We start from the raw sequence: 26,626 nt of genomic DNA, 5'->3' as shown, positions 1-26,626 counted from the left end.
ACCTCAATCTCCCCAACCTCGGGTCCTGGGCATTTCCCCATGAAACCATACTAGAACTGCACGGTCGTTAGCAAGCAGATGCCAGTTAGCACAGGACAGCTGAGCCCGTAGATCTGCTTTATGTGTTAAAGACAAAATTTTCATGACTCATGTCTAACATGCACTCGGAATGATGTGTGGATGTTGTGTGTTAAAATATTTCCTTTTGAAACTTATGCCACATTAAAGCCTTAATACTGTGATATTTAAAACACTTTAGCATGTGCAGCAACTGGTTTTAAAAAACCTGTGAATTTTAAATATGCCTTTTAAATACGATCTCAACACTTCGAGTGTGTCTAGTTGATGCCATAGAAACTAGCAGTGCCTTGATGTAAAAATAACAGTAGAAAGGCAACCACTTAAGATGAAGGGAAATGAAGACAGACTGTGGGTAGCCTCTGCCTTCTGGTGGCTCTCACGGCCCCTGTGAGTGGTCTCGAGCCCTCTCGTGCCTACCGATAGATTGGTGCCAGAAGTTCAGTCTAGTTCCTTGGAATGGGAATGCATTTTCCTATCTAAATACTTCACCAGGATGGCTGGGTTTATCACAAACCCACTGAGGTCAGTCTAACTGAATCCGTGTGCTGATGAAACCAGCGAACCTGTTCTGAGTTCTGGCTAGAATGTGATGGAGGCGGGAGGTCTTTCACCTTCCGTGTGGGGGTCTGTGCCTGCGGCAGAGGGCAGGTCACAGGCCAGCAGCGACCTCTTTGGCTGTGGGAGGTAGGGCGGAATAGGGAAGGGGGAGAGAAGGTGCTTTTATCTGGTGAGGGGGACTAAAGGTGTGGAATTCCTGCTTCCTGAGGGTTTGGGAGGTTGGGGTGAGGCAGGGCAGAGATGGGGAACACCAAGGGACTCAGGTTTTTGCTGGCAGAGGTTCTGTAGGGGGGGAAGGTTGTGGTCAGTCCTGGCAGCAAGAGGACGAGGACATGAGGTTGGAGATGGGTGATTCTGGGGAGGAGAAGGAAGGGCAAATGTTTGTAGACCCGAGAGTGCAGGACCACCTGTGTCACTGAAATTCAGGTGCATGTAGCAGCCCTTGATGGCGAGCATCCCAGGTGTTAGGTGTGTGTGGGTATAACCTTCTTGAAGTGCGCTTTGGCAAGATTACTCATAATTAAAATGTACATATTCTTTGATTCAAATTCTGCTGCTAGGAATTTACCTACAGATAAATTCAAACATATGCTTAGATGCTGGTACCAGGGGGGTTGGTTGTCAGAGTTGAGGGCCTGGAAACAGCATGAGCGCCTACCGATTAGGGACCGTTTAAGTGCAGGAGGCTCTGTTGGCAGAGTGCAGCCCCCCAGCTGTGAAAACCCAGGAACTAGATTTCTATGAATAGATGTAGAAGACCTGAAATATTAATTAGTTAAAGGGAAAAGCAGCAACACGCATGAAATTTGTCATTAAAGAATTACATGTATATGTTTATATTTAACTGTAGACAGTATTTGTAACCAACGCATAGACTGTACTATGTGTCTGAAAGGATGTACAAAGCGACTTAGGAGTTTGGGTGGGGACGGAGACGCTGTCTGCCTGAGAACTTCAAAAACTCTGGAACTTGAAACAAATTTTATTTATTTTTAGAGAGAGGAGAGGGGAGGGAAAAAGAGCAGGAGAGAAACTTTGCTGCGAGGAAGGAACATAGATTGGTTGTCTCTTACACGTGATGGCACACGCCCCGACCTGGGACCCCCGGACCGAACCCACAACCCGGGACAACGCCCACACCCTGAGCCGCCACATCAGTTGGGACAAAAATCGGGAACATTTACATACTTTTCACATACTAAATGTTCAATTAAAAAATTCTACTATTGAAACTATAGAACATTTTGTAATTTAAAATGTTTAAATAAATAGTGCCTAACCAGGTTTTATGTTACGTTGAACAGTTCCTTCCTTTAGTCACGGGAAGCAAACGGCGGGCGGGACAGGTTTTCCCTGCGGGGTTTAAGGTGCTCGGGCCGAGGAGGATGCCTGTGGAGGACACGTCTGTGTTTGAGGAGTTCATCCTACGTTCGGGGCGGCTCGAGGCTGAGCTGCTTTCCTACCCCTCTGCCTCCAGGTCCCGGCCTGTGGTTAACATCCAGAAAACCGTCACAGTAACACCCAGCAGGATCGATCTCCGCCAGAAAACCGTCTGCGGGGCGCCCAGCGGGATCTGGTGAGCCTTCCCGCTGTGCCCTCTGGCCTGGCTCCCCTGGTTTCACACACCTGCTGCGTGGTGCTGACCGTGTGGCCCTGGTGGACCTCTGGGGAGATCGGGACGTGGGCAGAGGGAAGCGGAGTCTGTCAAGTGAATTTGCTCATCAGTGCGCGGTGGGAGGGTTTGAGAGCTAGGGGATGTGATGTAAGGTTTCTTTCCCCTGCAATAATGCGTCTTTTAACAAATATCTGTTTAATTTTATACAGCCTCAAGGTTAAGGCCTGCTTTGAATACACTGCCAAACCCACTGGTTACAATCCTTCGATATGTAAGTATCTAGTCCATTTAAAAATATATTGTCTGTCTACTGGGTTGAACATTCTGCATAAAGAACAGAAAAATAAAACTGAAATGACCAAAATGGTCCATAAATTCCTGTTTAAAGAATCACCCCCTGGCTGGTGTAGCTCAGTGGATTGAGTGCGGGCTGCAAACCAAAGCATCGCAGGTTCGATTCCCAGTCGGGGCACATGCCTGGGTTGCGGGCCATGGCCCCCAGCAACCGCACATTGATGTTTCTCTCTCTCTCCCCCTCCCTCCCTTCCCTCTCTAAAAATAAATAAATAAAACCTAAAAAAAAAAACAAAACAAAACTAACCTTTATAAAAAAAAAGAATCAAGTATGCCTGTTGTCTTTCCTTTAATTGAGGGTGAAGCCTATGAGGGAAAAACTCTCCATTTGGTTCTCATTTGCATTTTCCAGCGCAGATGGTTTAGTACAGAACGTCTTGGAAACGCTCTCATTTGCCACCACAACTGTTTCCTCCATTCCTGTCCTGGAACGGCAGTGTGGAAAATTGGTTTTGTGGTTGTGCGGTGGTAGATGGTGGCTGTGCAACAGCGACGGCAGGGGCCAAGGACTGCAGGGTCATTGCCAATTAGTGCCCTTTGCTCCTGGCTCCCTCCTGGAGGGGCCTGCAGGGCCCAGAACACCCGGGCGGTGTCCCCGAGGCTGGCCCCGGCAATTCAGAGACATGGGCTCTGCTCCTGGTTCCAGCTTTGATGCCGACAGAGCCGACAACACAGAGCAAGTCCCTTAACATTTGTCTGGGAAGCTCCTTAGTTCTTCTTCGATTTTAAATGATAGCCCTGCTGCGTAAAGTAGCCTGGGTTGTAGCTCCTCGCTTTTCATCACCTTGAGTATTTCTCACCACTCCCTTCTGGCCAAAATGTTTCTGTTGAGAAATCAGATGACAGTCTAGTTGGTGCTCCCTTGTAGGGGATTACCTGCTTTTCTCTTGCGGCTATTAGGATTCTCTCCTTGTCTTTAAGCCTTGTCATTTTAATTATGATGTGTCTTGGTGTAGGCCTCTTTGGGTCCATCTTGTTTGGGACTCTCTGAGCTTCCTGGACTTGTGTGACTTTTTACTTCATCAGATTAGGGAAGTTCGGTCAAATACTTTCTCGATCCCTTGCTCGCTCTCCTCTCCTTCTGGTATTCCCGTGATGTGGATGCTGTTACGCTTCATGTTCTCCAGAATGTTTCTTAAGATCTCCTCAGATTTTTAATTTTTTTTTTTTCCTGCTCTGCCTGGGTGTTTTTTCTACCTTGTCTTCCAAATCACTGATTTGATCCTCTGTTTCATCTGACCTATTGTTTATTCCTTCCAGGGTATTATTTCAGTTATTGCATTCTTTATTTCTGACTGGTCCTTCCTTTTTATGGTTTCTATGTCTTTTTTCATGCTTTTGAGTATCTTTATAATCATTACTCTAAACTCTCTGTCAGAAAAATTGCTTGCCTCCATTTCTTCTAGTTCTTCTTCCAGAGAATTCTCTTGTTTTTTCATTTGGTGTCTGTTTCATTATCTTCCCATTTTGGCTGCTGTGTTGTATCTGTTTCTATGTATCAGGTGGATCTGCAAAGACTCTGGTGTGGGCCTTCGTCAGACACTGCTTGTGACTGGCCCTGGTCAACCTGTTTGGAGCTATCAGTGGTCCACAGTGTGTGCAGAACCAACCAGGCTGGGCATCAAGGCCAGCTTTTACCAGCATTGGGCCAGGGGAGGTTCGACTGAAGTCTCCGAGTTTCTAGGGATCCACGTTAGTTGTTAAACTAATCACCAATACAGCCTCAGACTTGACTCAGCAGCCTGGCTTAAGCTCAACAGGGTGGGGCAGAGTTATTCCCACAGGCGGGGCTGTTGCTTCCTCTCAGGCTGATGCCACTTGGAGAGGAGTGCTGTGCCTGAGAAAGGTGGCCTCTGCATCTCCGGCCATCTCTCACTGGTGGACAGAAACCTGCTGCTTTTCACAGCTGGATGTTATCTGGGCTTCTTTCCAGCTCTGGTACCGTAGGCTGGGGAACCCAGCTTGGGATTTAGACCCCACACTTCTCAGGGGGAACCCCCCCAGCCACTGAGTATCCCTTTGGGACTTCAGCTGCCATGCATGGGAGCCCAGCCAGCCCTCTTGCGCCCTCTCCACTCTTCCTACTTGTTGTGGTGAACTGGTTTCTTCTGTCTGTCCGTGGTTAATAAGGCTTCGCTTCAGCTAGTGTTCAGTTGGTTATTCAAGGGTGATTTCTCTGCAGTGTAGTTGTAATTCCAGATTGGTCCTGGGAGGTTAGTATAGCTTCCATTTACTCCTCCACCATCTTGGGCCAACGTCCCCTAACATTTGAAATTTTATTTTCCTCTTAGTTAAAAAAAATGCCTCTAGTAGGAATTGCTATGTAGTGTTGTGCGGAGATCAAATGAGATAATGTGGTGAGAGCCACATTAAGGTCTTAAGGTCTTTCTTAAGGTCTCATTCTGCTCCTTTCTTGATTATGTGAACAGGATTTTTGCCCAGAATTGTGACAGGGCTAACCGTACTCCGACACGAGTGATTATCAATCAGCAACCCTTCCCTGGAATGTTCTAGTAGCAGCCATATCTCTTCAGGTGTAAGCCACCTGCTCCTGCTCCAGCTCCAGAGTGAAGATGGGAGTTTGGAGATACAGAGAAAATCTTTCCCCCAAAAAGGAAGTACAGAGTGAGGGCGATTGCCACACTGGGTCTGGCCAAGGTCCTGGCTGCTGCTGTGTGGTGTAGCATGTCACCCACCAAGGGATGCTTGTAGGAGGACAGGGAGTTCTGTTCTTTCCGTGTTTTCCTGGTTTCAGTCCTCCTTGAGACAGCAAGTTCTCCTGAGCCTTCTCCTTGTTACCTAAAGTGTTACTCTGTTTTCTTTATTAAAAAGATGCCCCTTGCACTACCCCAGTATTTGGCAATAAGTCTGCTTCCCCCCAGTCCACACTGTCATAAGCCCGCTTAGCTGTCATCTTTCTGGATTTAAGCTGTCAGGTGGTTTCTGCCCCTCCCGGCTCTGCCGGGCGGTGTCATGTCCAGGGGACCTGTGCCCGGGCCGGAAGCATGCTGGTGCGGCTGGGCTGTGACTCTGCACGGGTGAGCGTGGCCTTTTACTTGGGTTTGCAATACAGCTGGCATTTCATTGAGTGGAAAAAACATTCTTTGTGTGGCTTCTAATGACAAGAAAGCATCTCAGCGACTTCTCGCTGTCATCCTTGCAGGATCACTGTGCTGTTTTTACCCAAATGCAGTGCCTTGCCCTTGCGTGCCCAGGTCAGCGGCCCTTTACTGTTGTGTTTGGGAGTGGATGAGTGAGACCAGCAGAAACGGTGGTTCTTTGGGGAGGCAAGGAGAGGAAATGGGGACACGTGAATTCTTAGTCTGTCGTTTTCTCACACCACTCTCAGTTTGACACTAGATGTGAAATCTCATCAGAGCGTTCCTTGTCTCCTTCCAGACCAATATTAATTTTATGTTATAGAACTACTTCATTAACCAAGTGCTTATGGATTGTCTGTTATGGATAGAACCTTTTTCTCTGAAGACATTTAGAGAGAACCTGCTTTCATTGTCTGTATTTCTACACTATTGGGAAATTCTAAATCAAATAAAACTGAACTTCCAGAAAGCTGCGTTGAGTTAAAAATATACAGTATGGTCCCAGTGTCCGAGACTGTGAGCTTATTGTTCGACCAGACTGCTCTCACTCTGCAGTCCTCAGAGGAAGTGTTCAGTACGTACAGATGTTTATAATTGAGCCTTAATGAGTATTCTACTTGGCTTGCCCCTCAAAAGGTCGGCAGAAGTGGCCTGCGAGGATTTTAAGATGAGTGAACTGTCTGGAGGGTTAAGGAAGGTTAGGGTGGTTTTGGTAGATAAACGGTTTTAATGCACCCACGCCCTCCCCTCCTTCTGCTGTGAGGGGCACTCAGCGTGCGAGCCTTCGCCTGGTTCATTGCGAAGTTAGCAGGTCACTGATAAATGGATGATGTCAAGGCTACAGAGGCCTAATATGGAGGCGCATTCCGCTTGGCAGCCGTGACATTTAAAAATTCTTTAGATGGACACAGAAATTACTGTTGAAACTGTCAGTGTTTCTAAACTTTGGCTGCACACAGCTGCAGCGCTCTCGTTTCAGCACAGGAGTGACGTCGCACGCGTGTCTGTGTGTAGACGTGTGCCGGCGTGTGTAGTGATGTGGGGCGTGTTACTCCCACGTCCGTTCATCCCATCTACAAATGGTACTTGTATCAGGTGTATGTTGTGCTGCTGCTGGACATTCCAGTGGTGGACAGACCAATGTGATCCCCGTCCAGCGCTTTGCCCAGGTAGGGTGGTCAGCTAGGTGTAGAGTTCCGTCAGCTCCCCGAGGAGGTGCCAGGAAAAGCTTCCTGGAGGAAGTGGTGTCCATGCTGAGATCTGAAGGAGCAAGGGTTAGCTGGGCAGTCAGTGGGAGGTGGGGAGGAGGGCATCTGTCTGGCAGAGGGACAGGGTGACAGTGACTCACACAGAGACCCAGAGGCAAGTGGGACCTTAGACATCTAAGTAGCTTTAAAATAAGCAATCATCTTTTGTGCTTGTGACAGAGACTTAGAGGCTGGTGCTGCCTCTGTCACTCACTGTCTGGCTCTGGGCCAGTCACCTACCTCTGTGAAGAAAGTCACCTTTCTTCATCTGCAGGAAGAGGGTATTAAAGTAGATGCTCTCAAAGGCCTCTTCCAAACTCTACCTTGAATAATAGAACATGGGTCTTTGATTCACTTTTCTGCATTTTCTGGAGCGGATTTTTTTCCTTGAGACTGCCTTCCCTGGCATTGTATACCCTTTGATTTCTTCCCTTTCTGATAGTGAGAGGTTAATGAATGTAAGTAATTACAGTATTCTCCCATAAAGAAACAGCAGCTATATCCAGAGAACTGGCAAAGAATGCATTCTGAAGTCAAGGATCGAGAGTTAGATCATCCAGATCCTGGTTTGCCTCTAAACCCCAAGAGTTTAGATAATCGAGAGCAGCATTTCCTTCTAGAGCTTTGGCGGTCGGAAACTTTGGTTGTGGAAGCTTTATTGGCTGACAGGCTCTCTGGCCACTAAACAGAATATGTTTTACCTTTTAATTCTTTTTTTTTTCATGTGAAAGGTCTCATTCTATTATCAAAAGACTTTTGTATCTCTAATATGTTATTCCTCTTTTTTAAAAAAAGATTTCATTACTTTTAGAGAGAGGGGAAGAGAAGGAGAAAAAGAGGGAGAGAAACATCAATGTGTGAGAGATATACATTGATCGGCTGCCTCTCACATGCCCCCCGCTGGGGACCTGGCTTGCAAACCAGGCCTGTGCCCTGACTGGGAATGGAACCAGAGACCTTTTGGTTCACAGGCTGGTGCTCAATCCACTGACCACACCAGCCAGGGCTATGTTATTCCTCTTTTAGGCAACCGTCCTTTATCAGTGCTTATTAAATTTTAGTGTGTATAAGAACCACCTATTAAAATGCAGATTCTGTTTCAGTGGGTCTGGCTGGGGCCTGAGATTCTGCAGTCCTAGCTGACCTCAGGGGATGTGGCTGCTGCTGATCTAAGGACCCTGTTGGGAGGGGGTTCTTTTCTTTAAAAAAAAAATTAATTTAGTTTTCAGTCACAGTTGACATATTTCTGTAGTTTCAGGTACACAAATTAGATATTTATATACCTCACGAAGTGATCACCCCAGTAAGTCTTGTACCCACCTGGCACCATACATAGTTATTACAATATTATTTACTATATTTCCTATGCAGTACTTTAAATCCCTGTGACTGTTTTTTTTTTAAGTAACTTTTTTTTAGATTTTATTTATTTTTAGAGAGGGAAGGGAGGGAGAAAGAAAGAGAGAGAGAAACATCAATGTGCGGTTGCTGGGGGCTGTGGCCTACAACCCAGGCATGTGCCCTGGCTGGGAATCGAACCTGCGATGCTTTGGTTTGCAGCCCGCACTCAATCCACTGAGCTACGCCAGCCAGGGCCTGTTTTTTTTTTTTTTTTTTTATCCTCACCTGAGGATATGAGGATATGTTTATTGTCTTGGAGAGGGAGGGGGAGAAAGAGAGGAAGAGACAGACAGACATAGACATCAGTTGGGATTGGTGGCCTCCCACCTTAATTGAGCCCTCAGTTGAGCCCACTGGAGGGCGCTGCAACCAAATGAGACACCTGGCCAGGGCCCCAGGACTGTTTTTATAGCTAGCTGGCAATTGGTACTACTTAATCCTTTTTGAATATCAGAGCTCTAGGTCCTTTAAACAGGGGCCTATTGAAGAAGGGAGAGTCAGTTTAGGCACTTAGGGAATGTTAGGTCCTCCCTCTCTTGTTATCATTAGTTCTCTGAGTGGCTGAGATTCAGCCAAAAACTGATTCTTAAGACAATGCTCAGAGGTTTTGACTTATTCTTGGGCTCCCCCTGGTGGCCCAGTGAAAATTTAACTTTAAAACATTGTTAACAGCGATGGTAGGAAAGGACTGCTTGATTTGAAACACTGTAAGTCAATCAAAATGTGTATTACCATGAAATAGGAAGAGAAACAATGGCAGTTGGGAAAAATGTTCTTCTAAAAGGAATTAAAATATTTTAAACAGGAGCAAATGTGCATTACCATGAAATATGAAGAGAAACAATCGCAGTTGAGAAAAGTGTTCTTCTCAAAGGAATTAAAATATTTTAAAAAGGAGCCCAGCATACGTATAGCTGACTGCACTTTAAGATCACATGCTTTCTGTCCATTTTATCTAGCCATTGTGGGCACACTTGAGGCTGAAAAGGAAAGAAGAAAATCTGGGCTGTCATCAAGAGTTCAGTTTCGAAACCAAGGTGCTGAGCCCAAGTATACGAAGGAGATAACCCTGAACAGGCAGAAGCAGAAGGCGTGCATGGAGGAAACCCTCTGGCTGCAGGTGAGGCGTGCGGACAAGTCAGAACAGTTTGTTTAAAGGGACAGGGGTTGGGTTTTATTGTGGCATATATAGATCTTTGAAATGTATACTAGCAACCCATTCAGTATAAAATAAAGCACTGTTTTGGAGTTATAGCAGTAGCATTTATACCATGCTTACCTATATTTCTGCATATGTTTCAGGAAAATATCAGAGATAAACTGCGTCCCATCCCCATAACTGCCTCAGTTGAGATCCAAGAGCCAAGCACTCGGAGGCGAGTGAACTCACTTCCAGAGGTTCTTCCCATTCTTAACTCAAATGAACCCAAGACTGTTCAAACAGACGTAAGTCTTTCTGATTTTTGTTTTGCGAAAGTTTTTACCATATTGTTATGCTAAATCAAAAGTTCTTAAAGGCCCTAGACCTAGTGCTTTGCTTTGAAGGCCATTCCTTTGCATTAAATAAGCTTTTAAAAAATATATGCAAAGTGTGAAGATCTGTTTCTCCAATTAGCAATGAATATAGATGCATACAGAATGCAGTTTGGAGCCAGAGAGTGTTTTTCTTAAGGTGTTTTTGGCCACTGAAACTTACGGAGCCTGTAATTGGCAGGACTTTCTTTTTTAGGATTTTATTTATTTATTTTTAGAGAGAGGGAGAGGGAAGAAGAAAGAAAGAGAGACAAACATCGATGCATGAGAGATATGTTGATTGGTTGTCTCCCACATGCCCCCATTGGGGACCTGGCCTACAATCGAGGCACGTGCCCTGACTGGGAATCGAACCAGCAACCTTTCTGTTCACAGGCCGGCACTCAATCCACTGAGCCACACCAGCCAGGGCAGCAGAACTTCTTATTTTCACATCAGGTTTCTCCTACAGCTGTATGTAGAAGGAAAAACACATTGTATTTTACCATTGAGAACATTGACATGTAGAAAACAAACTGTTAGTCTGAACATTAAAATCAAGGAGTCTCAAAATTCAGAAAGTCAAAAAAGTAGTAGCAATGAAATAATCATTTAGAGCTAAACGTCGCCTATAATCTTAGTAAAAAACTTATATGGGTTGCCATATACCTGTGAGGTGGGGTCTGTTTGCCAGGGTTTAAGCTTCTTGAGATACAGGATTAGGCTGGGGAGCTGTGACACCTTAATTTGGCATTATGTGCTCGCTGTCAAAAGTCCATTTAGTGCTATAGTGCCCACTCTGAGACCCCTGGTCCTGGGGGTCCACTGACGAAGCCTCTCAGAAGTGAGTACTCACTGCATTAGGCTGAGGAGCCAATGCCAAAGTCTATACATTGTCAGCCTCTATCGTCACTAGGTATAGTTCCTTATACTTTCGTAGATTTTTATAAAATACTTTTGATGTTGTTGATTATCACATTAATATGTCTTGTGTACATTCCTAGCTCCATAGTCATGTTAAATATAACAGGCAAGGAGACAGCTTTCCTAGTGATTTATCAGTGTGATCACTGAGCACTGACCAGCACTGTGCTAAGCACTCTGTGCCATGTGCTCTCCTAACCTTAAACTGTTTCCTGATCTATGCCATGGGTTCGTAATTGGACTTCCTCATAGGTCTGCTGTGCGGATTAAATGGGTCGCATGTGATTGTGTTAGGTAGGTGGCATCAGGACCATCATTACAGTAGCCCCATGTCGCAGGGCAGTGGTGTCCCTATGTTACCTACAGCCACTCTCTCGGAGCCAGGCCTGGAGCATGAACACCACCTTTCCTACCCCACAACCTCACTGCCTGGGCAGAGGGTCTTCAAACCCAGCTTTGTTGGACAAAGTGGGCACTATATGCGTGCCGAAGTACGTCTGAAGCTTGGCTTTCGCTGCGGTGATTGTCGCACTGGGAAACGAGCTGCGTGCAGACAGCCAGTCAGCTGTTTAGATGCCTTTGTGAGGGCTACAGGCAGGCGTGACCGGAGTGTGTTCTCCTCGCAGGTGCACTTCCTGAAGGAGGGGTGTGGACACGACAACGTGTGTAACAGCAACCTGAAGCTAGAGTATAAGTTTTGTACCCGAGAAGGAAGCCAAGACAAGTTTTCCTACTTACCAATGTAAGAGCTGCTCTGCAGCACCAGCGGATGTGACTCTGGCTGTGCGGTGGCTTTTGTTGAAAAAGGATTTACTGAAAGCATTTGGAGGACTTGGTCAATTTTCTTTCCTTTCTTTTTCTTTTTTAATAGCCAAAAAGGTATTCCAGAACTAGTTCTAAAAGATCAGAAGGACATTGCTTTAGAGATAACAGTGACAAACAGCCCTTCCGACCCAAGGAATCCCACAAAAGACGGTGACGACGCTCACGAAGCGAAACTCATCGCAACTTTCCCGGACACTCTGACTTACTCTGCGTACAGGGAGCTGAAGGCTTTCCCCGTGAGTATGGCTCTAGACCAGCTGGGAGGGACGAGCCAGCACTGTGGCAAGGGAACGTGTTGTGATCTCATGTGTTTTTCCGTCACAGGAGAAGCAGCTGAGTTGTGTTGCCAACCAGAATGGCTCACAAGCAGACTGTGAGCTTGGAAATCCTTTCAAAAGAAATTCCAGTGTAGGTGATGCCTTCACATCCTGAATCTTACTGTTTCAGATGCCATTACAATGTCAATATGGTTGGCCTGTCTTAATGGCTATTTTTACATTTTAGGTTACTTTTTATTTGATTTTGAGTACAACTGAGCTCACCTTTGACACCACAGATCTGGATATTAATCTGAAGTTGGAAACGTAAGAGTTACTTCAACCTTTCTATTTAGAATTATTTCATGAAAACACAGCTAGTCAATGAATTGGCCCTGATCTAATTCATAAAAGAAGTGTGATTGTAATGAGAAAACTGACTGTTAAAATAAAACCCTATTGTTTCCTTTTTCATTTTCAGAACAAGCAATCAAGATAATTTGGCTTCAATTACAGCTTCAGCAAAAGTGGTTATTGAACTGCTTTTATCGGTCTCGGGGTAAGTGTTTGTGTTCAGCATAGCAAATCAGCGTTTGAAAGAACCATTTACAATCCTCGCTAAAACTGGTGTTTTTGAATTTACCAGAGTTGCCAAACCTTCCCAGGTGTACTTTGGAGGCACAGTTCTTGGTGAGCAAGCTATGACATCTGAGGATGAAGTGGGAAGTTTAATAGAGTATGAGTTCAGGGTAAGTTGTGGCAGTTGGTCCTTTTATTATAGAGACCAGAAGGTAACACATACTAAATATGGTCTTGAACATGTCATTTTAATAAGTAATGTTAATAAATAAGCCTGATAAACACTCTGTGGAAAGTGAGCTTGCCAGTTTTTAATCAGCATACTGGTGTAAGTTTTCTCCTCCAGAACAGAGAACAGTGGCTGTCACTTGGCACAGGACGGTGTTCAGAACCCAGTTCAGTTTGGCCTTTCCTTACCAGCGAGTTTTATGTGTGTGTGGTACAGAAACATGTGGATAGTTGATGCCTGTGCCCCTGGTTCTGTCCACAAAATACAGGCAAATCTCAGCATCATTTATATCTGGCTGTAGAACGTGTTGCGATTTACTTCTTCCTCCATTTTTAAGGCCATCTCTCTTACTGCTTGTGGTTAGTGTCCACTCGCCTTTCCCAAGCCCAGTTCTGTGCTGGTGAATGTGGACTCGGCACGCACCCGTAGGGAGACCAGTGGCTGCTCTGACCGTTCCCAAGGGGGCGAGCGCAGGGACTCTGAGCCCTGTTGAATGGATGAACATAAACCCGTGTCACAGAGTTGGCTCATAACTCGTGTGGGTCGGGTCTGTGGGGCTGGAATCCTGTTCCTGCAGCAGAGTGACCGCTGTTGAGGGGGACGTCTGAAATGAACCCGCCCCTGCCCACCGCAGGGTGAGGAGGCCGAGTTTTCCTCTGTGCAGCTCTTAACCTGACAGACACAGCTCGGCAGGGAGTGGTGGTGGCCGAGACAGTTCTGTGGGCATGGCCGAGAGAGACATCGGTGGGTTCTGGAGTGGTCCTCCACACAGACAGCAGGGCTGCACCTCTTTGGGCTTCAGCTGCAGAGGTTGCTCTGAACCACTTGGCCTTGTAAATTCCTGGCTGCCATCATGGTTTACTCAGTGTCTCAGCTGTTATCCCAAACCTCCCAAGGGTAGGAGAGGACAGAAGCAACTTCATTTTCATGGTAGGTGGCATCTCCCAGAAGCAGGCTGTTGGTGCATTACCACAGCACAGACTTTGTCATGTTCCAGGTAGGGTGGTTACTGACACAGGTGATTTTCCCCTGGGCACATAGAGAGCAGGGCGTGGGTGCACCACGGACTGTGCTGCAGGTAGGGAGCAGGTTGTGGGTGCACCATGGACTGTGCTGCAGGTAGGGAGCAGGATGTAGGTGCACTGCGGACTGTGCTGCATGTGGCGATTGATCCTGGATGGAACAAACCATCATTTGCCTCCGACCTTTTCTGTTTTTATTGACACGAATCTTTAACCACAAATCTATATTTTGAATGTCCTATTAATAGTCCAGTTTTAGAACCTTTGCTTTTATTGTAGGAGTATGCCAGGTATTTTGGCTTTTTTCTCTTGGCAGTAAGAGCTGCTACTTAATTCTCTATCATGATAATTACACTGAGATAACACATACTGTTTTTCCAACAGGTTATTAACCTGGGCAAGCCTCTTAAAAACCTCGGCACAGCGACCTTGAATATCCAGTGGCCAAGAGAAATTAGCAACGGCAAATGGTTGCTTTATTTGGTGAAAGTAGAATCCAAAGGATTGGAAAAGATAGCGTGTGAGCCACAAAGTGAAATAAACTTTCTGAAACTAAAGGTATGTTGGTGGATTCATCTCAGGTCTCCATGGACTCAAATAGGAGAAGCCGACCTTCGAGGGGGAGCCCATTCCTTCCCTTAGGAAACAAATGTCCCGGCGTGCCCACCTTCTCTTCGGTGTCACGGTTTCTCTCCCACGGTTGTGTGACCAAGTCAGGCCAAGGACTTCTGTTGATTAGAGGCCATTATGGCTTCTGAGTCAGGGTCATCCCCTGCTTGTTGAGGCAGGCGACCCTTCCTCGAGCCTGAGGAGCCCCCGTGGGACAGAAGGAGGGCTGGGACGGGCTGCGGGGTGGCCAGCCGGCGTTCACTCCCGGCAGAACCAGACTCCTCCCCCAGCGCACCGCACCTCAGCTGGTGACCTGGAGAGCCTTTCACTCCAGTTTTCTAAAAGAGTAAATATCGAGTATTTATTGTGTCTTGGGCACTGTGCTCGGCATTTTGTTTGCATTTTCTCATTTCTTCTCTTGATAGTCCTGTGAGGTCTTCTTTTTTTCTTCATCATTTCATAGTCGAGGAATTTGAAGTTCAGAGAGAGATGAACTTTCTGATTCACTCGGCAGTTAAGAGGCAGATTCAACATTCAACCTCAGGTCCCCTTGCTTTCAAAGCCTTCACGCGTAACCAACTGCTCTCTCGCCTGCTCCGCACTCACTTATGTAACTGGTTTATCGCTCACGCTCCAGCGGAGGAGACTTGTTTTGTTACTGAATGGCTGCTGCTTCTCTCTGAAGCTGTAAGGTGACCGGGTGCGGTCATTGTTCATAGTCATGGCTTATAGAATGAACCTCTACTCATGCACTTTGAAAAACAAGGTGGTCCATATTCCTAACCCTTATTTTAAGGAAAATTCAATTATAAAACTTCTTACAAGGCTTAGTTTTCAGTACTCTAATTTGAGTAAGTCACATGCCAGTTCTTTTTGCTTTTTCGCCTATTCTTTAGCATCACTTATCTGTTCAAGGTATGCTGACTTTTTACCACATGTGGGCCCCGAACTGGCGCTGGGGATACAGGAATGACCTTTGATCCCCTGTCTTAGGATGTTCACGGTTTGGTGGGGAGACAGAACCGAGAAAGCCTCTTTCTCTCCCTGGGTTTAAGGTCGGAGTAGGAAACAATTACCTTAATAAACTTGAAGTGAAATAATAACACTTGCAAATTTTATACTTCATTTATTTTTTAAAGATATTTATTTACTTATTTATTTTTAGAGAGGGAGGGAGAGAGAGAGGGGGAGAGAGCATCGATGTGAGAGAGGAACATCAACCGGTTGCCTTTTGCGTGCAACCTGACTGGGCACCGGACCTGCAACCCGGGCACGTGTCCTCACCAGGAGTCCAACCGGGCGGCCTTTTGCTTTGTGGGATGTTGCCCAACCAACTGAGCCACATGGTCAGGGCCACACTTAAATTATTTCTGTGCCTTTGGTGACAGGAGAAGGGCAAATATTGTGGATTATGTGAGTTTGGAATCATTTGGGAGGGGGTGCCCAAGGGGTTTGTACAGTCACGATGAAGAATTGTAACCGAATGCAGGTCCAGCTGCCTCCCTCTTCGAAAGCCAATACTCGAGAGGCAGGTGCTGAGGCAAAGGGAAGAAGTTCATTCAGGTGCCGGCCACCTGGAAGATGCAGGCCTCTCGTCTCAGAGCCCTCCTCAGTGCAGGCAGAGGGGAGGCAGAGGTGTTTGTAAGGAGGGGGAACAGAATAAAGGCCAAGGGAGGGGCTTGAAAAGTTCTCTGCGTGCAGACGAGCACAGTCCATTCTGATGAGGACAGTGATGGTCCAGCGTGATCACCCCGGTCTAGTCATCCTGGCTCCACAGCCGAAGGTCAGCAGATCTCCCAGAGCGGGGACGCTGAAGGTCACAGTCTGTCTCTTCTGAAGTTAGTTCCCAGGATTCTTACACAAACATGCTGTTCATCTACCAGCCACACACTAGTCAGAGTCAGCACTTACAGAAACAGTGTCGAAAGAATGGCGGAGTGGGTCACAATTTCCCACAGTTACAAGTCCCTACTGTTGGTAGAATTATGTTCAGTGGAGTGATTAGCTGTATAATTCTTTCCAGGAGTCGCATATGTTGAGAAAGAAACGGGAAATTGCTGAAAAACAGATTGACGAAGGCAGAAAATTGCTTTTATTTGGTGAAAGAAAATACCAGACCCTTGTAAGTATTTTTAAGGGTTGCGACGCTGATGGAGGGTGGGAGGAAAGTCTCCCCAGCCCCTCACGCCTCAACCCCTGCTCTCCCTCCCTCCGCAGAACTGCAGCGTCAACGTGAAGTGCGTGAACATCCGGTGCCCGCTGCGAGGCCTGGACAGCAAGGCCTCCGTGGTTCTGCGCTCGAGGTTATGGAATGGCACGTTTCTAGAGGTGCGGCCCTCCCTGCGGCTGTCCCCAGGAAGCCATTGGCCAGCTCCTGGGACATTTCTCACCTCCCTAATGCACTTGCTAACTTTGTCTCCAAACAGGAGTACTCTAAAATGAACTACTTGGACATTCTCGTGCGGGCCTCCATTGACGTGACTGCTGCCACCGAGAACATCAAGCTGCCCAACGCCGGCACTCAGGTGAGCAGCTCTCCGGTGTCCGTTCGCAGCGAGTCACTCTTTCCTTTGCCCTGTGCCTGCGGCCTGAGGGCGTGCTGCTTCGGTGGCCATGTCACAGCATTGTTAACCCCTATTAAGGAAGGAGAATTCAGGTAATGTCTTCAGGTGCTGCCTCCCCCGACACAGTATTATGGGGTCATCGGATTCTGTTGTGCACGTGGCAGGTTCGAGGGCTGCTGGGTCGACGAAGTGAGAGGTGCGCCTCCCAACTCTATAGGAACCTGTGTCTTAGACGGTCCCTGATACCATAGCTGTTCATGGAGGACCCCCTTGGTGGCAACCTCACTGCTCTGTGGTGTAGCTTGTGCCACGTGTGGCCAGCTGCAGTTCATTTTGGCTCACCAGAAATGTTAAGGGAAAGAAGTGAGCCAAGCAGGGGGCTTCTGTCAGCTCACCGGAGAGTCAGAGAAAAGAGGGCCTTGAGGGGACGGGTGCAGGGGGTTACTCTGGAAAGAACTGCCACTGCCCATTGCCCCCTGGTTGCAAGCCTGGCGGGGTCCACTTAGAGTTTAGGAGATGCACACCTGAACCCTAAGTGGGTGGGGAAGGGAGAAGGGGATGGGAGAGGTGCCTGTGTGCTCAGAGGAGGGAGAGCGGGCTGGGTCCTCGTCTTTGGGATTTTAAAGGCTGGGAACTTGGGGGAGGATCTCAATAGAATATTTATCACTTTTCCAAGTGTGTCCTTTCAGGGACATGGTCTCCGCTGATTGGCTAGCACCAGGGCAGGGGTTCGTTAGTCATTGCAGCTGGTCCTGGCATCGTCACCCACCTGGTTTTGCTGCTTCTGTGGATGTGGAACTGAAATACGACTGAGGCCTTAACATTTTCTCTAGGGAGGAAAGGTCAGGGGTCTAAACCACCTGCCCAGCCACATGCCCAGAGAGGAGAGGCCGCCCTGGGGCGAGATCCGGCATCAGTTTTGCTGATTGCTAGCTGCCCGGGGTTTTCTTCCCTGGGGACCTTCTGTATCGGACTGTAAATTGCTCAGCCAGTTTGTTTGGCTACTGTCTCAGTTTCTCCATTCCACTTCCAAGGAAGTTTTCTGGCTTCTTACTATCCTGCCTCATGAAGAATTTTGTGGTCTGGGAGATGGTGAATCAGGCAAGTGTTGTTGACTTAAGCCAAGGAGGAGGAAGGGGTTGTTCTTTGGCTGTAGTTATGTTTCCCATTTCATTCCTAAGGACGTAATGTAGGAAGAATGCATCTAAGCTGCCAAAGATAAAAGGAAATGTGATGATAGGTAAAAATGTAGGGACATCATTTTTCAGAGGAATGAGATTTTTTCTGGGGGGTGGGGCTCTAAATTCGGAGCAGAATTTGAGAAGGGTCCCTTTATAAGATGGATTTCTGACATGGGAAACATTCACTAAAGGGAGTATGTCTTTAATAGAGTTTTATAAAAGGTATGAAAATCCCTCCATCAGGTGATTTCTTACACTGATACTTAGCGTCAGTGGAGGGTGTCCGTTACCCAGGGAGTCAGGGCAGCGTCTGGCGGTGGGCCAGCCCGTGCGGCCACACGCTGCTCCCTGGCGATGGAATTTAATGCATCAGCAGAGCTGATGCCCCTTTTCCCCTCCCAGGCTCATGATGGATGAGGATCACATGCTTAGGTCATCCCTATGGAAATGCCTAGATTTTAATGAAACTGAAAAAAATACTGTTTTTGGAGGTGGAGTAAGTTCTAGTCACGCTAGCCTGTCACTGTGTGTCGGCAGCAGTCGCCATGGGAAGTGAGCAAAGGCTTCCCAGAACTGTAGCTCAGGAATTGCAGCTCGGAACTGGCCTCCCCTTACTCAGTTCTGAGGCCAGCATTTCCTTATCATTGATCCCAACTGGAGAATGGTGGTCATCATAAAACAAAAACCAAAACCCTCCCTGGCTGTTGTGGCTCAGCTGGTTGGAGTATTGTCCTGTAATTGAAAGGTGGTGGGTTCGATTCCCCGTCAGGGCACATGCCCAGGTTGCAGGATCGGTCCCCAGTCCCTGTGCAGACGATCCCTGGTCCTGCGTGTGCAAGAGGCACCTGATCAGTTATTCTCTCTCACGTCGATGTTTCTGTCTCTCCTTCCTCTCTCTCTAAAAGCAGTGAAAAAATATCCGTGGGTGAGGATGGGAAAAAACCCCTTCAGATGATAACTAAAGGAAACAAATGCTAAAATCTTGCTCATCTTCCTGGTCCCCAGCATGGCCTCGCCCACAGACACGGTGTGCTCTGCAAAGCTGTTGCAGAGCACACCGTGTAGCCCAGCCCCTCCCTTTGGTCCTCTCAGTCTTTGTCCCATGAGTTGTGTGGGAATTCCCGCAAGGCTCCAAGTTCTGGTTAGAATGGTGCCAGACCCGGGGCTCAGAGCGCTCCCCTGGATCCGCACCTCCCCACCCTGCCACCTGGGACTGCAATATCGAAAGTTACCTTGTTCACCAGGGTGCTGTTGAACAGTAGCCTTTCGTGGGAGTGATTTTCCTCCTATTACCAGCTGTTTTAAAACCTTTGGTACACAGTGTGGTTAGAATAAGGTTGATTCTCCTTGGCATGCACCAGTTTCTACTCTCCACGTCCAGATTTATCAGAACGTACTCTTACAAACGAAGATGGCCCTTCCAAAGTTGTCACCTTGCCTCAAAGGACACACTGTGCACCGTCCCTATGCTAGGTACTAGGGAAAGCACATTTCATTGAAATTCAGCGCAGGCTAATTGAAGTTACCTTTTGTTTCATTTCACATCACACCAACTATATTATTTCTTCACTCATCTCATCAGAACCAGTGATCTTAAGAAGGGGTTGTTTTAGTCTTAAAGCTGGGACAGACACCTGTGGGGGAAGGGAGGCAAGGGGAAGTGAGCCAGGGGCCCCTCTGGGCTGGGAGCTGGGGAGAAACCTCATCGAGAGCAAAACAGGAAACCTGGTGGCTGGTGAGGGTGTTGACGCCAGTGTAGTTGGCTGAAAATCTGAATGTGAATTTCTTCCTATGAAATGTTTGAAGAAAAGCAGTTTTCTTGCTTTTTAAGTATTTTCCGAGTCAAATGGGGTTGATAGGTGTTTTCTAGTGTAAGTAGCGAGGGAAGTACTTTAATGAAGAGATTTCTTTTTTTAGGACCCAGAGTTGAGAGGTGTTGAAGTGCAGTGTGGGCATGGAGACATTCTTAGGCAGCATCCAGTGTCCAATCCTAATGTAGACTACTTGGTTAAACACGTCGCAGAGGGTAAATGCTCCTTCTCAGTTTTGTTCGCTCTTTATATGCTCAAGATAGCAGAAACCGCAAAGTGGTGGATCTCTCGTCCACAGCGTAGTTTACAAAACCACATTCCCCGCGGTCACCAGGTCTTTCATGTGCATTGGAAAATCTCCCGGCGTCACAAACATGCACTTGAATTCTGACCCACATTAACCCCATCGTTGTGAATTTCCATAACAACTTAGATTTCTAAATGAACACTTTTTATTTCATTGATATTTGCCAGTTATGAAATGTTTAGACATTAAGTTTCTCATCAGCTACTCTCAGTGGCCTTTGAACAAAACCAGGGTCTACGTTGTCCACACACATTGTTGCACGAGATGGCACCCGGCCCTTTCAGGAGAGTTTATTGTTCGGGAGGGTCCTCCGTTTGCTATCCTAAGGAGAAGTTAAAACAGTATCAGCCATGGGGCTCCATCTCTGGTTTTGTATTTCACAACACCTTTAAAATCTGAGTGAGGAGTGTTGTCCATTATGCATAAACTGACCTTGTTATTTTCATTGCTGAAAACTAATTTTTAAAAAGTGTGATCAGCTCTGGCCAGATAGCCAGTTGATTAGAGTGTTGTCCCGGTGGGTTCGATCCCCAGTCGGGGCACATACAAGAATCAGCCAATGAATTCATAAATAGGTAGGACAGCAATTCACTGTCTCCCTCTTTTCTTCCTTTCCCTCCCACCCTCCCCTCGCTCCAAAATCAGTAAATAAAAAAATTTTAAGTGATCATTCTCAAAACAATACCAGGTTACATGAATGAAATAAGTTTGGTTGTGTATCAGTAACTGTTATAGCTTGATGTTGAATGATGGTTCATTATATAATTTTAGCTACTTTTGATAACAAAAATTTTTAAAAGAAATAAGTTGGCAAAGAAATAACCACTTTGTCAAAACATAATCTTGCATTTTCTAGGTTCTGGGGGAAAGATCTCTAAGGAATGCCTCTTATTAAGGGAGAGATTTTTGCATCAAAAAGGCATCTCATCCTTCCACAGGCTGCATTGTCTAAAGTGTGTCTGGAAGCATCGTTAGGACTACAAATTCCTGATGTTGACTGCCTTCCTGTTTGATAATCACGTTGCTTTCTTGTGTGGCCCATAGGTCCGTGTGACTGTGTTTCCCTCGAAGACTATAGCTCAGCACTCAGGAGTGCCCTGGTGGGTCATTCTAGTGGCCATTCTCGCTGGAATTTTGATGCTTGCTCTGTTAGTTCTTTTATTATGGAAGGTAAGTTATATCTGGCATTTGAATTCATGATTGTAAACTTTATTTCATGTTTTTAAAAAAGTGAATTTTAACACTGATAGCATATATATATATATCATTGATTCCTTCTTCTCAACACTTTATTATGAAATTTTCCAACATATAGCAAACTTGAGAATTTTGCAATAAACACCTGCATATCTCCCTAATACCTTGTATTTAAAGATATACTATTTATATGGCTTAAGTTTCTTAAATGTATACATTCTGTTTTTGTTTTTTCACATATAATTTAGCATGTGTGGTAAATAACAATTTAAAAAACTTTTCTACTTTATCATTTTCTTTATCTAAGATCAAATCATTTTCTAAACCTAAGCCAAATTGCTGGGTATCACATTAAGCTAAATCTGTTTCCCTGTTAATTTCAGCTTCTGTAAAGAAGCATTCATGGCAGCCACTGGGGTTTGTTACCATTGCAGCTTGGTTAGGAAGATAAAATTATGAATTTAATAAATAACTCCATCTTAAGGGGATTGTCGTAGCCTATATAAAAACACGGAGAAGATTTGAGTTCAACGTGATGTTCTTTATTACAGTTGGCCCTGCCAATAAAATTAGTGTCTTCCCCCTGCCTCCTACCAGTAAATAGTTTACATTGCGAAAGAGTGTGGGTGCGATGGATGCAAACATCCTGTTGCCAGAGATGATGACCTGTAGATTTTGGGTTTATTCTCAGTAATGGAGGTCCCCAGTCCCTTACCAACAATTACAAATGGCAGAGAAAAAAACAAACTAGGAAAACTGAAATTTTGTCATGACTTCTTTGGCAGCAAATCTTGACCTGATGTGAAGAGAGGCTATTTGGAGTCTTTATCCTCCACTCATTAACTTTACTACAGAAATATTAAAGTTTTGGTTATAGCAGCACTATGGATGTAGCATATTGCTTTTCTAAAATGCCAGAAACTCTAGATTTCCAAACATAACTGGTGCAGAGGGTTATGGATAAAGAATTAGTAACCCCAGCCAACAATCTCCGGGATCAAACTATCCTTATCCTTTCCTTGGATCCAAAAGTACAATGGACAAGGTTCAGCATATTCACATTTTCAAATATTGGTCATCTTTTTCTTTTTTGCTTTATTTTTCCAAGTAACTTCCTTTTGCCAATCTGAGATAATTTACTGGTGTCCTCCAAATATATGGCTGAATCTTGGTAGCTCCTTACACCAAGATTTCATCAAGCGTGGTACACCAGCTGGTCCTACCTCTGGTGCTCCGTGAGGTAGTAGGCTTCTCTGGTTAAGTACAACCAACCAGTATAGGGAATGCCCTGAAAATCATTTTGATAAAGAACTGAATTTAAAGTTTGATATTTAAGGATGACCTTCTTATGCTCTCTGGGAGAGGTAAAAAAGGATAGTCTTTTTTCTGAAGCAGGTCTCATTGGCAGTCCTTTTTTCTTTTCTTTTTTTTTTTTAAATCCTTACCCAGGGACAGGCTTACTGATTTTAGAGAGAGGGGAAGGGAGGGAGAGAGAGAGGGAGAGAACACTGAAGTCAGAGAGCAGCACTGATTGGTTGTCTCTCATATGTGCCTGACTGGGGACCTCGAGATTGTGCCCCGACTGGGCATGTGCCCTGACCGGGAATCCAACCCACAGCCTGTGGTGTATGGGATGATGCTCCAACCAAGTGAGCCACACTGGCCAGGGCTCATCGTCAGTCTTTAATGAGGGTGAGACACAGCAGTGGGTTGAGTGTTAAGAAATCCAAGCTGTGTAATCTTGGGCAAATCATTTCACTTCCCTAGGATACTGGTTTGCCTTAGCTATTTAATTAGTGAGTTTGATTAGGTAATCTCACTTTTTTTTGGGGGGGGGGTAAGTTCTAAAGTACTGTAACTCACAAGTGAACTCTAAATATCTACCACCCTCACGTGGAAATCATTTTTATTACTTCACAGATACTCTTCTTTCTGAAACCGAACTGTTTGTTTTTATGTATTAAAGTCATAGAGTTTTAGGGCCAGAAAGGACTCTAGGTCAGTGTCCTCAAAATTGGGTTTTGCACACCCACATGGGTGCCAAGACTAAGCAGGGGGGCTTCAATATCCCCACTTCAGTCAGACCAGTTCTGATTTTATCTGCTTTCTATAGTGGGATTCTGCACAGGATTTTGTTTAGAGGTAGGAGAGCAAAGTCCTCCAGGCTGGTCCACTCACCTGCATTTTGCTAACAAAGATGCATGTGCCCATGGATATTAAGAAGGTTGTCGAGTCGGAGGCAGGACCAGGGCTCTTGGTTCTGGTTCCTTTCTTTTCCTACCCCATTTGCTAGTATACATTATTGTTACATTGGTTGGGAGTGTTCACTGTGAATTAAGTTGAGAATCACAAATAAATACGGAGATATGTAGTCTAGGTCGACACTGCCCAGTAAAACGTCCTGTAATAATGGAACATTCTGCGGCTGCACTATCTGATGTGTTCGCTTCCATGTTGTCCAAAGCAGATTTGGATTCTTACCTTCATGAGTTGCGAGACTTGGAAGCAGAATTTGGTGGGAGGGCAGACATTCAACCATGTTACATTTCAAAGGGCAGTTCCGTGGCCTTAAGAACTAGATAAAAGGAAGTGAAGTTCTCCATTGCCGAATGAAGGAAATTACAGTTGAAAGTGGGATTATATTTTGATACTCATTTAGAGTTCCTAACCTGAGGAGTGTAGATTCCTACTACTCCAGGGTTATGCAGTGGTTCAGAGTTTGGGAAAATGACTATAATCATTCTTTCATGACAGTACATTTGAACTTTTATTGTGATTTCACCCCACAAATTCAAAGCCCTCAAGTAGCTGGCATTTGTTCCCTACAATTTACTGTGAAAAGCAGAAAAACACAGTATCTGTTTTATTTTTTGTGCTAAATCTTAGAGAATTTATTCTTTAACTTTTTGTCTCAATAAGCTAAGCTATAGAAGTCAATCTTCTGCCTATTTTAGGGTTCATGTTCTTCTGTAAGAAGAAACCGCTCAAAGCTATAATCAGATGTGTATATACTTTCCTTTTTAGGATGATTTTTGTCATCAAGGTTTCTATTACAAATAAAGGAATACTTTGCTGAGTAATGCCACCTGTGTAACTATTTGACCAGAGACCCAGGGTAATGTGGCTGGGGTGGTTGCTGTCCCAAAGTACCATAGCGCAGCAGCTGTTTGCTTGTGGTTGATTTATACTGGTCTCTTTGTAAACAAGCTGTAAATGGAAAACAGGTTAAAATCTGAGATATGCTTTTGTTTAGCTCTTCACAAAACTGTAAAACTGACCAAATACCTTGCTTCCTTGTAGTGTGGTTTCTTCAAGAGAAATAAGAAAGATCATTATGATGCTACATATCACAAGGCTGAGATCCATGCTCAGCCGTCTGATAAAGAGAGGCTTACTTCTGATGCGTAGTATTGATCTACTTCTGTAATTGGTAATTGATCAATGTTTTTTAATTGCTAGCTGTGGGACCTGCTATGGTTGTGGTGGCTAACTTTAAGAGCAACAGCTTGCTGTGTGTGTCCCATTAACAGATGTTTTCAAATGTCCACACTGGCTTGCCTTGCTTGGACCTATTTTATTTATTTCATTTGAAAGCTCAAATTTTGTTTTTTTTTTAACACACAAAGAATCATTTGTTGCAGGTGAGTTATTTCTGTTGTTACTGTTGTTGAACATCACCCACAGCGATGAAGAAAACTGCAGTCTTTCTACACACAAAAGGAGGCTTAGTAGCCCAGTTTGCCACATGTTGTTAAATCAGTATGCAGCATCCCACTTGGAATTTCAAAGATGCATAAGAAATCATTCCCGATTTCTTATCCATTTGGAATTTCCTACAGATAGACGCTTGTGTTGCCTAATTAACCCATTGCATGTTGGAAACAATGGTGTTTCTCTTGATGAGAAGGCTTTCTCGCTGTCATCTTTTTGATCTTGCTATTAAGTGGTGGGAGAAGGCTCGGAATGCTTTTGTTGTTGCTCAGAAATTGTTTTATGCTGGCTAAGCATGCACCTTCCTTTTCCCGCATATCTACCTGAGGTCAAAGACCATTACAACAAACTATGACTATTGCCATGGTGGACATTACGGCCAGTTTCAGAAGATAGTTTGTTACCAAAGTGACCTTCAGTGTACAAAATTATAGTGCAAAAATGTTCTGGATGGTTTTTATTTCAATATGTTGTAATGGAGTTTGACCTTGTTTCATATTCCTAGAGATTTGATTCAACCTTGGGTCTCCGTTGATTTTAAGTTATGTTTTGCTTCTGTTGCTTGCAAATCCGTGGAAACAGGAACTAGCGATGGTTCCTTTTTCCATTTCTGGGCGTGAGAGGATAGAATTCCTCCCACAGCCCCTCCCCAAACACTGTCACGACGAACCCCAGCATTTCCATTTTGGTGTACATGTCACCCTTACTTTCCTTCTTTATTGAAGTGGGCCAAGAGCCACATTCTGTAATAAATACGTATTTTTGGCTTTTGTGCACAAAATAATAAAGGAGTCCATGTAGAAATGGCCTTAGAACATTTCTTGGTCCATTATTCCTATTGATTTCAGTGATAACTATACACATAATTTTATTTTGCCCCATGACACTTTCATGACATAAATTTGTTCAACATAAATGTTCTGCTCCTGTTGAGTTTGCATAACAAACACATTAATTGACCATTCTAAGTATCTTCCTCATCCTTCTATCTCCATTTTTAATTGAAAACATCTTTTAAAAAATGCCTTTATATATTTTATTCATTTAAAATATTCAGTCTGATTGTTTAATTATCCAGATACGTTCTCAATAAAAATCTACTTTGAATCAGATTGAATATTTTATGAAAAATGAATGAAGTGTATATTGAATTAAAGAGAGAGAGAAATCAGGGAGTGCTCTGAAATTCCATCTAGTAACACTTCCCTCGGGTTCTCTGCGGTACGTGATTGATTTCTCTGCAGGACAGAGTTCCTACGAGATTCATTAATGAAACAGCCTAATCTGGAAGCACAAATCCAGGCAGTGTAAATCACCTTCTAGCTAATGCGCAATGTGTGCTGGGGAGAAGAGACGATTCTTGAGCTGACCCATTTGAACACTGGCGTATTCAAACTGTAATTTGTAAAATATCGGTGATCCAAGCTTCATTTTGTTAGTGGGATAGGGGCATGAAATAATCTTTGCTTTATGGCCTTTAAAAAATTGTTTCTCAAAATGATGTTCTAATAATCTAAAAAGTAGCCCTTTTACATGCAGTA

The 26,626-nt window shown here is 45.0% G+C and overlaps 1 protein-coding gene across 2 annotated transcripts in view; it reads left to right on the top strand.

Annotated features, from left to right (window-relative positions):
- Nucleotides 1–26,626, top strand: part of ITGA6 (integrin subunit alpha 6) — a 70,886-nt gene that overhangs the window by 41,782 nt on the left and 2,478 nt on the right. Inside the window, exons 10-25 of one of the 2 annotated variants that reach the window (XM_045847310.1) lie at nucleotides 2,117–2,215; nucleotides 2,464–2,525; nucleotides 9,317–9,477; nucleotides 9,660–9,803; nucleotides 11,420–11,535; nucleotides 11,665–11,854; nucleotides 11,943–12,026; nucleotides 12,123–12,202; nucleotides 12,357–12,434; nucleotides 12,522–12,624; nucleotides 14,090–14,263; nucleotides 16,338–16,436; nucleotides 16,532–16,642; nucleotides 16,741–16,839; nucleotides 21,222–21,347; nucleotides 24,675–24,804. In XM_045847310.1, coding sequence (XP_045703266.1) covers nucleotides 2,117–2,215; nucleotides 2,464–2,525; nucleotides 9,317–9,477; nucleotides 9,660–9,803; nucleotides 11,420–11,535; nucleotides 11,665–11,854; nucleotides 11,943–12,026; nucleotides 12,123–12,202; nucleotides 12,357–12,434; nucleotides 12,522–12,624; nucleotides 14,090–14,263; nucleotides 16,338–16,436; nucleotides 16,532–16,642; nucleotides 16,741–16,839; nucleotides 21,222–21,347; nucleotides 24,675–24,782 — 1,834 coding nt within the window. In that variant the 3' untranslated portion in view covers nucleotides 24,783–24,804. The remainder of the gene's footprint in view (nucleotides 1–2,116; nucleotides 2,216–2,463; nucleotides 2,526–9,316; nucleotides 9,478–9,659; nucleotides 9,804–11,419; nucleotides 11,536–11,664; nucleotides 11,855–11,942; nucleotides 12,027–12,122; nucleotides 12,203–12,356; nucleotides 12,435–12,521; nucleotides 12,625–14,089; nucleotides 14,264–16,337; nucleotides 16,437–16,531; nucleotides 16,643–16,740; nucleotides 16,840–21,221; nucleotides 21,348–24,674; nucleotides 24,805–26,626) is intronic. The other variant, XM_045847238.1, reaches the window with a different exon arrangement.

This window comes from Phyllostomus hastatus, unplaced genomic scaffold (assembly GCF_019186645.2).
Source record: "Phyllostomus hastatus isolate PE091 unplaced genomic scaffold, TTU_PhHast_1.1 phas_contig_1, whole genome shotgun sequence".
Lineage (NCBI taxonomy): Eukaryota > Metazoa > Chordata > Mammalia > Chiroptera > Phyllostomidae > Phyllostomus > Phyllostomus hastatus.
This window is presented reverse-complemented; position numbering and strand designations above follow the sequence as displayed.